The 11832-nt window shown below is 40.1% G+C and overlaps 1 protein-coding gene across 1 annotated transcript in view; it reads left to right on the forward strand.

Moving 5' to 3' along the window:
• The first annotated feature begins 298 nt into the window (after window positions 1-298).
• The window catches only part of LOC124703440 (xanthine dehydrogenase), a 16238-nt gene continuing 4704 nt past the window's right edge, over window positions 299-11832 (forward strand). Inside the window, exons 1-11 of the mRNA XM_047235652.1 lie at window positions 299-658; window positions 1382-1481; window positions 1945-2053; window positions 3059-4561; window positions 6209-6451; window positions 6573-6887; window positions 7902-8141; window positions 8670-8954; window positions 9029-9250; window positions 9863-10024; window positions 10167-10301. Of these exons, the coding sequence (XP_047091608.1) occupies window positions 517-658; window positions 1382-1481; window positions 1945-2053; window positions 3059-4561; window positions 6209-6451; window positions 6573-6887; window positions 7902-8141; window positions 8670-8954; window positions 9029-9250; window positions 9863-10024; window positions 10167-10301 (3456 nt within the window). The 5' untranslated portion in view covers window positions 299-516. The remainder of the gene's footprint in view (window positions 659-1381; window positions 1482-1944; window positions 2054-3058; window positions 4562-6208; window positions 6452-6572; window positions 6888-7901; window positions 8142-8669; window positions 8955-9028; window positions 9251-9862; window positions 10025-10166; window positions 10302-11832) is intronic.

The raw sequence follows: 11832 nt of genomic DNA on the forward strand, positions 1-11832 counted from the left end.
TAGTTTGGAAAGATAGAGTTGTATTAGGAATAATAACTTGTAACTATTACGGGACGAATTTCAAAGAGTCCCCGGTCTTTATAACTTGTATATCACGAAACCCTCGGCTCCGCCTCCTATATAATGGGAAGTCGAGGGAGAAAGAGGGGATCGATTTCATGTCATTCGGTGTTCCCCTCTCACCAAAAGTTAAAGGGATTGTGGCCATCCATTGGTGCCCAAATTTGGAGGAGGGAGGAGCACCGAAGCAAAACCCAAAAACAAGATCCATGGCTTATTTCGGATGTTCAGCTACCGCGGGTCTCTTCATTACGTCAAGTCTCAGAGGCAGGTGAGCTGCGCTACTTTCATGAAATCATCGTCGCCACGTCACTCCACGCATATCCAGTGTTCCACCCGTCTCTAAAACAATTCCCAGAGTCCCGCGACCGCAGCCAACCGCTCTCACTTCACACCATTTCGATCCAAATCGGGATCCTCCACCTCTCTTCCGGCGCGACCGCGAGGTGATTGCTCATGGGGTCGCTCACCAAGGCGGCGGAGGAGGGGGCGGCCGCGGCGGCGGAATGGTCCGACGACGCGGTCATCTACGTCAACGGCGTCCGCCGCCTGCTCCCCGATGGCCTCGCCCACCTCACCCTCCTCCAGTACCTCAGAGGTCGCTCCCCTTCATCCTTTCTGCTTTCTAGTCTCTGCACTTGCATGTATGCTTATATACGATCCGTGGCTGGCGTGTCATTCCTGAATCATGATGAAATTGGTGTGAGCTCGTTTCGGGGTGTCACTTTAGCAATAGAAAACTTAAACTTGATGGGGGGTATGCTTTGTTTTTCCTCTATTTATGCAATTTCACGATCTTTTACTTTTTTGTACAGTACACAAATCTTACATTTGGACACGGAATCGAAAGTATTATTCTCACAAGACAGTTGATTTTGGATTATGCTCATACTTTTTTTTTTAATTTTTATGCTCTTACTGTAGAAAGGCGCTAAACCTTTTTAAGAGAATACATTGCATACTCACTGCTTTTTATAGCAAAGCAACATAGATCCTGCTGGGATCACTAGTGTTGCATGACATTACATAGATTTGGCAGCACACTCGCTAGATAACAATCACCAAGGAAAAGGCAAAACATAACTCATACTCACAGAACAGAAACCAAAACGCCAGCTGCCTCCTGATCCCATAGCACTGCTCTGTACAAGCATCGTCATTGTCAGTGACCACCTTCTTCTGAGCAGACAAAGCTCCAGAGTCGTAGGCTGCAGCACTGGCCAGCTTCAACTTCAAGTCTCTATAACACATACTACTTGCGTCATTTACATATGGTGGTTTGCGAACTGCGATCTGATTTCTCTATAACCACGTATTGTAGATATTGGCCTTCGAGGAACAAAGCTTGGATGTGGTGAAGGCGGCTGTGGAGCCTGCACTGTCATGGTGTCATGCTATGATCAAACTACGAAGAAATCACAGTGAGAATCCTATTCCTTCGACAAGTCCTGCTATCTCTTATCTAATTTGAGTTATTGTTGCTAAATTTTTAATAAAATCAAATGTTGCTGAAAGTGCAAATGAGTTATTGTTGAAATATACATATGCAAATGCTGGAGGTAAGGCAACCTCACCAGTTCTATACAAGAGATGACTTGAACCATATTCATTCCATCCCATCCCTCTAACCAAACAAAATCTAGAATGGTTTCCATTCTTCGCACCATTCCATTCTATGGGGGATGGAACCATTCCATCCATTCCATTCCATTTCAGCTTGTGTGCATTTATGAACCTGTGTATAGTGAGGTGCATTGCTAATGAGCCATCCTTAAGAGCCGAATGAAAATCATATGCATTAGTTGTTATGCATCTTTTTTTGGTTATTGCCTATTTCTTGAACTTGTGCTCCATTCTGAACCAAAAAATATTTACTTTATTTAGGCATTTTGCAATAAACGCATGCTTGGCTCCACTTTATTCATTGGAAGGAATGCATATAATCACGGTTGAGGGAATTGGAGACCGCCAGCGAGGTTTGCACCCAGTCCAGGTAATACACTGTTTTTGTATGACTTGTAAGTATCCATGTCACAGCTACTTCTGTTGGCAATATGATCCTAACTAAGGTGGACCATATTAGTGCTCTTTTATTGTATTTCCATGCTGACTGGTGAATATGGAATATATTGAATTCTCTTATGATAATACGGTATTCTATTGCTTAAAAGCGTACTGAAAAAGGTTAAGATTGCTTAGAAGCAGTAAAGCATGTTCATGTATACCGCAGTAGGTCGGTTGTGGTCTTGCATCAGGTCTGATTCATATATTTGATACTAATCCATTCACCTCGATACAAGCACAATAATAAATTGACACACCTTTACACGTTTAACAGTTGATATACTATTTAACGTAAGGATAGTAAACATGCCAAATACTACCTCTGTTCCAAATTAAGTGCCGTGCCTTTGGTTAGATCAGGTCTAGATACGTATGTAGTCGAGTTTAAGTGTGCAGATTCGCTCATTTTGAAAAAAAGCTGCGACACTGCAAAAATACCATAACTTAACGGGCATGACTAAAGCGACCCAATTGGCATGATGAGGATATTAAATAGGTCAATGATAACACTACTTTTGCTCAGTATATAAAAAAGGCATTTAACCTGTAACAATTACTTTGACAGGTTATGTTTTTAGTGTAAATAGGCCATATTACACAACTAGGTCAACTGTCCCCATTCTCCAAAGATGTAAGTAGACTAGCAAAATCCCTGCCCATTCACTACATGTATTTAGTGTTTACTGTCTCAGAGTTTATTATTTTATATCCAATTATTCAAAATGTGGACTTGAACTTTTTCTCTCTTCTACCTAACCGAGACGCAAGTCTTCTGCGATCTCGAAAAAAAGCTGTCACATGCCAAGTGTGTCGTTTAATTGACGGCCTACTGTATGCTGAAAAAGAAACAAAAGAAACTTTTAGTGCCAATACTTTAATCAGTTATTTTTTTTTACATATTTTCCTTTCTCGTGATGCTCTACATTCTTTACAGGAACGTTTAGCCGAGGCACATGGTTCACAATGTGGATTTTGCACTCCTGGTTTTGTGATGTCCATGTATGCACTGCTAAGATCAAGTAAGCATCCGCCTACAGAAGAGCAGATCGAAGACAGCCTTGCAGGAAATTTGTGTCGGTGTACTGGCTACAGACCAATAATAGATGCCTTCCGTGTTTTTGCGAAAACGGATGATTCATTGTACACCGGTTCACCTTCAGAAAATGCCAATGGCCAAGCTATCTGCCCTTCAACTGGGAAGCCATGTTCATGCAGAAATGAGACAGATGTTGGTGCTAATGAATCTTCAGTATTCTCGTCCGTAAAATCCTACTTACCTTGTTCGTATAATGAAGTTGATGGAAATGCGTACAGTGAAAAGGAGCTCATTTTCCCCTCAGAACTTCAGTTGAGAAAAGTTATGCCACTTAAATTGAACGGATTTAATGGGATCAGGTGGTATAGACCTGTTAAACTGGAGCAGCTACTGCATTTGAAATCATGCTACCCAGATGCAAAACTTATCATTGGTAACTCTGAAGTAGGAGTTGAAACTAAGTTCAAGAATGCTCAATATAAGGTCATGATCTCAGTTACCCATGTTCCAGAGCTTAATACCCTCAGAGTGGAAGAAGATGGATTACAAATTGGTTCTGCAGTTAGACTTGCACAGCTCCAAAAGTTCCTCAAAAGGGTTATAGCAGAGCGTGGTTCTCATGAAACTTCGTCTTGTCAGGCAATACTAGGGCAGCTAAAATGGTTTGCGGGAACACAAATCAGGAATGTTGCTTCTGTTGGTGGTAATATTTGTACTGCTAGTCCAATATCAGACCTAAATCCACTTTGGATGGCTACAGGGGCAAAATTCCAGATAATTGATGTTAACAATAATATTAGGACCACAGTTGCAAAAGATTTCTTTCTTGGTTACCGCAAAGTTGATTTAAAGGCTGATGAAGTGTTGCTCTCTGTTGTTCTACCATGGACAAGACCATTTGAATATGTCAAAGAATTTAAGCAAGCACACAGAAGGGAGGATGACATTGCTTTGGTGAATGCAGGAATGCGTGTCCATATAACAGAAGCTGAAGGAAACTGTGTAGTATCTGATGTCTCTATTGTCTATGGAGGGGTAGCTGCAGTTCCACTTACAGCTGCAAAGACTGAAAAATTCCTTGTTGGAAAGAAGTTGGACCATGGATTGTTAAATGACACCTTCAATTTGTTAAAAGAGGACATTCCACTAGCCGAGAATGCACCAGGTGGAATGGTTGAATTTCGCAGTTCACTTACTTTGAGTTTCTTTTTCAAATTTTTCCTTTATGTTACACATGAGATGAACATTAAAGGATTGTCTAAGGAGGGGCTGGATGCAGCTAACATGTCAGCTATACAGTCTTACACTAGGCCAGTTACTGTTAGTACTCAAGGTTATGAATTAATTGGGCAAGGAACTGCCGTTGGACAACCAATGGTTCATGCGTCAGCTATGCTTCAGGTATTTTTAATCGTCTAGCATTTTACACAATAAGTGTTGACAATGGGTACGTGCAGTACCTGGTGGCGGAGGTTTAGTATGTCTATTATTTTCACCTCCCATGATAAGTATCACTCCTAGTTGCAACACAGCACTTCTAGATGTACTTCAACAGACATACTCCCTCTGTCCCATAGGAGGTGACATATAAACTTTGTCCAAATGTCAATGTTTTCAAACTTTGACCAAATATATTGAAGAAAATATCTACAATTATAATATTAAATAAGTATATTATGAAAATATATCTTATGATGAATCTATTGATATTGGTTTGGTATTACAGATCTTCATAGTTTGGTATATATTCTTGATCAAACTTTAAAAACATTGACTTTTTATCTAAGTTTATACGCCATCTATTTATGGACGGAGGGACTGAGAGAGTAGTGCATACCAAGCTTAACATAAGTATGTACTCACCCTGGGGAAAGTTAATACTTAAAGAATCACGGTCCTCTGTTTTTGCATTTCTTTGCATCCCTCCTTGACTTACCCGTTTTGTCTTACGAGGTTGCTCATCTCTTCCTAGAACTTTCGGTTTCGAAACACCATCTTTATAGGGAACATGGCATATCTATCCAAAAACCAAGGCATCTTTCAGTCCTCACGTGTAAACATCGCTTTCGGTAGCCTCAGCTGGGAGCTTGTGAAGAAGTCATCAAGTTCAGTTTGGAGGATTGAACTAATGTCAGATTCTTTCTGATATTATTATTTTTATGCTTAATAGATCTCAAATTCATCAATGCTGTCACTCTCGAGCATCGATACTAAGGCAGCATCGAGCTCATTTTGCTATTTGGGGTTTTTCATAATTTGAATCTGATCCAAACCAATGATAAGTCTATCTGTATGGAAGTTGAATTCAAAGTGGGCTAGGGGAGGGGGGGGGGGGATCGGGCAATCCAAAATTTCTTTTCTGGAGCATGCATCAAAATACGTGTCATTTGTATTATAAGATACAGAGATGGCGCAAGTTACAGCCCACTACAGTAGAAAAAAAAAGCATAAAGAAAGTAAAAATAAAATAAAATAGAGGAAGCTACGCTGCACTATCTACAGGGTGATACACATCAGGCATCAGGGGCACGGATAGGTAACCTGCATCACCAGATCCTCAACAATTGGGCAGGCATTCTCAAAGACACAATCGTTTCAAAGCCTCCAAAGGCACCACAAAGTTAGCAAGATGAGGCAATCCAAAATTGGGTTACCAAACACTACAACCAGTTGTTTCTGGTTTATTGTCTAATATTAGAAGTTTGCCTGAATGACGTGAAAATACAACCAACCTCCAGATGGAGCTAACAAAATAAAAAGAACCGTACAGTGGTGTGGCTGTACAGTTAGGTCTGTTTGTTTTTTCTCTATAGTTTTGGTAGTTTAGCTTGGTTTTCCTTTTGTTCGATTTTGATTTCTTGTGGTGTGAAGTTGTAGGGTTTGCATCATCTTGGCTTTTCTTTATTATAAAACTACACACATATGGGTGCATGTTCGAGAAAGAAGCAAGAAAAGGAAGAGCAAAAAAAAACTAACAGCCCAATATTTTATTATATTATTTTCCATATATTTTGTTTTACTGACTTGCTAGATCTTCCAATATGCTAGGTCACTGGCGAGGCGGAATATGTTGATGACACACCGACACCCCCGAATACCTTGCATGCTGCTCTGGTACTGAGTAAGAAGGCTCACGCTCGCATCTTGTCAATCGATGATTCAGTTGCCAAATGTTCCCCTGGGTTTGCTGGTCTCTTCCTTTCAAAAGATCTGCCTGGTGCTAACCATATTGGGCCAGTTATCCATGACGAGGAGGTTTTTGCAGCTGATATTGTTACTTGTGTTGGCCAGGTATAGCTGCTGGACATGATATTTAAACTTTTAAGCATACAGGTTTTGATATGACTTGGTAGGCGGGAAATCTCGCATCTTTGTTAACTTTTAAGTCACACCTTTGTCCTCTCATTGGCAGATCATTGGAATTGTTGTGGCAGACACCCATGATAATGCAAAAGCTGCTGCAAATAAAGTAAATATTGAGTATTCTGAGCTGCCGGCAATACTCTCAATAGAGGAAGCTGTCAAAGCTGATAGCTTTCATCCAAACACAACGAGATGCCTTTCAAAAGGGGATGTTGAACAATGTTTCGTGTCCAATACATGCGATAAAATTATAGAAGGAGAAATTCGAGTTGGAGGTCAAGAGCACTTCTACATGGAACCTCAATGCACTCTTGTCTGGCCAGTTGATTCTGGAAATGAAATTCATATGATCTCATCTACTCAAGTATGCTCTGTTCTTTAGTTTCTGAATTAATAGTGTGAAAGGCATGGGTCGTTAATTTCTTTCATGCTCTTCAAGTAATAGCAGTAATATATATCCTCTTCACAGACTTAATCTAGAAAAGTAGGAACGACACTCAGTCTCTTACCTGGAAATAGTGCAAAGCAATCCGCTACTGGACAGCAATATGCTGGGAAGGTGAACATGTCACTTGCTTCTCTTCAAACATGAGTCGGGTTAAGAGGCAGGGGTAAAGGTGGTGGGACCCATGCACCTGGTGCTTCTGCTTGTTGTAAGGGATAGCCCATCATTTGGTGTGGTCCATTTCAAAAATATACTCTGCCTTTCATTTTAACAGTAGACTTCATTTCTAAGAAATTTGTGTATTAGATTTAGATCATCTAATGACTCAGTTCCAGTAATTGTTATACTTCATCTGTATCACATGTAGTCAAGGCTCACGGTGTTTTTTCATCATAGAGAAGTGCATCCAAAGGTTGAGAGCCTGTTTTGCAGCTTTCAGCTTAATGTTCTTCCAATGTGAACCATGACATGCTGCTGCTAGATATATTATGTAGGCCTCAAATCTGCCACCTTCCATTGGACTAGATCACCGCGAAACTACCTAGCTGAATTAAGTGGTACTGAGTACTAACAGTTTTTTTTTGCAAATTATCCAGTAGTTTTTTTTTGCAATTTTCTTGAAAGAACATGAGTGCCAGTGTGCGCATAGATGTCGCTGAACAGGTAAAATAAATGCAAGAGACAAAGTATGACATTATTTAATATGATGGATGTGGAGTTCTAACAGAACTATAACAAAAACAACCACAACATCAAAGCCTTTTTCCCAAGCAAGTTGGGTTAGGCTAGATATGAAACCCAACATAAATAAATATAGTTCTAACAGAACTATATAAACATAAATTAATTGAACATAAAAGGGTATATGCTTAATTTAACTCGGTCGGTAGTATTTGTCTTACTCTTATTTGACTAGATGCTCTTTATCTTAAGGCTCCCCAAAAGCATCAGAAGTATGTCGCCAATGCTCTCGGTCTTCCACTATCAAAAGTTGTTTGCAAGACTAAGCGTATTGGTGGCGGATTTGGTGGAAAAGAAACTAGATCAGCAATATTTGCTGCTGCGGCATCTGTACCTTCCTATTGTCTAAGAAGGCCTGTGAAGATTGTTTTGGACAGGGACGTTGACATGATAACAACTGGACAGAGGCACAGTTTCCTAGGGAAATATAAGGTACATAGCATAAACAGTACATTCTTTTTCAGTCAGATCAGTACTGCCGTGTGTCTGATGACAGAATCGTCTGAGTTCATAGCAAATAATCACAGCAAACTTGGAAATGCTAGCTAGGTTGATTTATTCTGGAGGACGTAACAACTACATATGCACCATATTTTAAGATTTGACAGATAGATATGAATGCCAACTGAGTAACTGACAGTCCTCCTGACGTGGCAACTTATAAAGGCTTAGCTAGGGGTACGCTTGTTTTTTCCTTTCTCTGCTCTTCTTTTGCTAGCTGGTGGTTTATTTCTTGTCAGTTTTCTGCGTTCTACCTGTGTCATCTCGATGCTTTCTCCTAACACAAAATGACATGCACTTGGGTGCATGTTTGAGAAAAGAAAACTAAATAATAACCAGTGAATACAATGGACTACTGTCATGTAATGTTGAAGTCATTTGTGGATACTTAGCTAAGATATGACTAATACTGAACTTCTATTTTCTCTATATGTGACCTAAAGTATAATTGATCCTTAGGTTGGGTTTACCAATGGCGGGAAGATACTGGCCTTAGACCTCGAAATTTATAACAATGGCGGTAACTCACTAGATCTGTCCCTTGCTATCTTGGAGCGTGCTATGTTTCATTCGGAAAATGTCTATGATATACCAAATATCAGAGTCAGTGGGAAAGTATGCTTTACAAATTTCCCAAGCAATACTGCTTTTAGAGGCTTTGGTGGTCCACAAGGTATGTTGATTGCAGAGAATTGGATTCAACACATGGCTACAGAACTCAAGCGGAATCCAGAAGAGACAAGAGTAAGAGTGCACATCTTTGTGGATGGTGTTAGTCTTGTCACCCCATCGTTGTTTAACTGATATACTCTTTACAGGAACTTAATTTCCATAGTGAGGGCACTGTGCTTTATTATGGCCAGTTGCTCCAGAATTGTACACTACATTCGGTTTGGGATGAACTAAAGGCATCTTGTAATTTTGTGGAGGCTCGTAAATCTGTAGAAGTTTTTAACAATAATAATCGTTGGAGAAAGCGAGGCATTGCTATGGTTCCCACAAAATTTGGCATATCCTTCACTGCAAAGTTTATGAATCAGGTGAACTGCTTCCCCTCACTAACTTTATATGCAAAGTTCTGCTAGCTTTGTGCACTTTTGGCTATTTCATGTTTGGTTAAACTATACATTTCAGTCTTTTCAGTTGCGAATTCCATATACATATACAATGGCTGCTGTAAGAGCATATTATCATGTTTTTCTGGTTAAATGTTTATTGGGCTTACAGTGGCTAGATGCAACTTTGGAAGACCTTTTTTCTTTGAAGCCTTTGCTACAGCATGCTGGAATATTTGGAAGCATAGGAATGGTCACATTTTGAAAAGGAAACACCTTCTATTAGAGCTTGGACCTTTTCTTTCAAAAGGGACCTCTTCCTTCTTTCTTACGGAATGAAGGACAACCTCAAATTCCCCCTTATAACCTGGCTAGACGCTCTGTAGTTCTTTTGTGCTATGACCTGGGCTAAGCCCTTTTGTACATTCCCTTCCTCAATCTTATACATATTGTTCTATTTTAATAAAATTTACTGTCGGGGCCTCCCCTTCAGTTTTCAGCTAAAAAAAAGTAAAAACTTTAGCTGCGGTTTACATTTTTCTTTTTTTATTCACATTGTTATTCAGTCTAACGTAAGTTTTCATGGATGAATTGCAGGCTGGTGCTCTTGTGCAAGTTTACACTGATGGTACTGTCCTGGTAACACATGGCGGGGTTGAGATGGGACAGGGTTTACACACAAAGATAGCCCAAGTTGCTGCCTCGTCACTAGATATCCCTCTAAGCTGTGTATTTATCTCAGAGACAAGTACAGATAAGGTAAGATTTGGAATCCATTGCTGGTAGGGTGGGCAGAAATCCCCCTATATATACGCTAAGATAGAATTGTTTTTGGATTTATTTGTGTATTGTACTATTTCTGTTACCAATGATGTCATGGTCACACATTTCATATGCTTAGGTTCCAAATTCTTCACCAACAGCAGCCTCTGCCAGTTCAGATTTATATGGTGCTGCAGTTTTGGATGCTTGTCAGCAAATAAAGGCTCGGATGGAACCAATTGCTAGTAGGGGGAACCACAAGTCCTTTGCGGAGGTAATATTATCAATATCGTATTCTTTGTCTTGAGTAGTTGGGGGTCACATCATTGATTCTTGTTTGAAGAATTGGTGAATTGTAACCATACATTACTTTCTTTTTAAGATAACCTAATATGTTTGAAGAATTGGTGAACTGTAAACATACATTACTTTATTTTCAGGACAACCCCTAGTATGATCAAATTGCATTAGGTTGTGTTGAGACTTTGTAGTGCTCACTAGCTAGCGATGCTATTGCAGCAACCCATTAGTTCACGACCCTTTTCAGCTGTACAATGCATTATCTTCAATGATACTACAGTCTACAGATTTGGTGTTGGGATCAAAACAGGGTAACCAGCACAGGTAGTGGACTAATCGTTGGACTAGTAAAACAATCAAGCCAGTGTAATGGACTGCAAGCACATATTATAGTTTTAACGTCAGATACCATCAAGTATGAAAATGCTCGCTATGGGGTTCTTGAAAGCCAGTACTGTTGAATGGGGCTAATGCTTATCCTGTGTTTTATCACTTGTTATCTTGTGTCGTTAGTTAGTCTCAAGTGTCAATAGGCCCAAAAGGCCCACAGCAGGAATCAACATTAGTAAGAAATTGGTTGGAAGTTGTATTGGTCTTATGTTCCTTCATCAAACATTTGTCTTGACATCTATTGACTTTTTTAACTCTGAAAAGAATAGTGTAAAGAGGTCCTTGACATTGTAACTCCACTAACCACTTAAAATCATCCTTTTCCTCCACGAAATGCCCTGAAACCCTCAATCCTTCACCTTACTGGCCAAGCACCAACTTGGCAAGGCAACTGCCATTATTTCCTGAACCAGAAACACAAATATATGCTCTCTCACCAAACTTAAAGGTATGAATCGTCTTTGGTAGAGAACGTTGTGTGCTTCCCTAGCATACTATGCATTTTGCGAGGTGACAACTTTGTGGCAGTGAATAACACTTACTGCCATGAGGTGGCAACTTCAGATGATGTAGGCACTGAATTTCTCCTTCATCTGGAGAAGTGGCACCGATGTAATCTTTGGTCTCTACTCACATTTGACAGCTCACTACTAGGTCTGACATGGGTCGAGCTCAAGCTCACCCCTTTTGAGGACACGCTTGGTAAAAACTCGCCAAAGGGAGCGTGGTATCAAAATCTATCTTGCAATTATATGAAAATGTAGCTTTTGATAAAGGCTTCAGCTCAACTTGACAAGTCGTCAAATTATACGGATATACATCTAGGAGAGCCTTATCCAGCCGTTCAAGCTTTGTAGGTTCACAATTTTGAGTTCATGCTCAAGGTCAGGCTGATTTGTAGGAGCTAGAATAGCTTCTCTGAGCTCAAGCTTTTTAGCATCCATACCCATAGCTTACAACTGCATCTGTCGCTACATTTGCTTCTGGATCTTCCGTATACCTTCTAAGTTCTACCTTGGATAGTAGCGAGCTGTGATCAAACTTATTGCGTCTTCTGATTTGATTGCTACAGCTTGCTTGATGATGCTTCCTACTATTCCCACCTAAGGTGTATG

Source organism: Lolium rigidum, chromosome 3 (assembly GCF_022539505.1).
Source record: "Lolium rigidum isolate FL_2022 chromosome 3, APGP_CSIRO_Lrig_0.1, whole genome shotgun sequence".
In the NCBI taxonomy this organism is placed as follows: Eukaryota; Viridiplantae; Streptophyta; class Magnoliopsida; order Poales; family Poaceae; genus Lolium; species Lolium rigidum.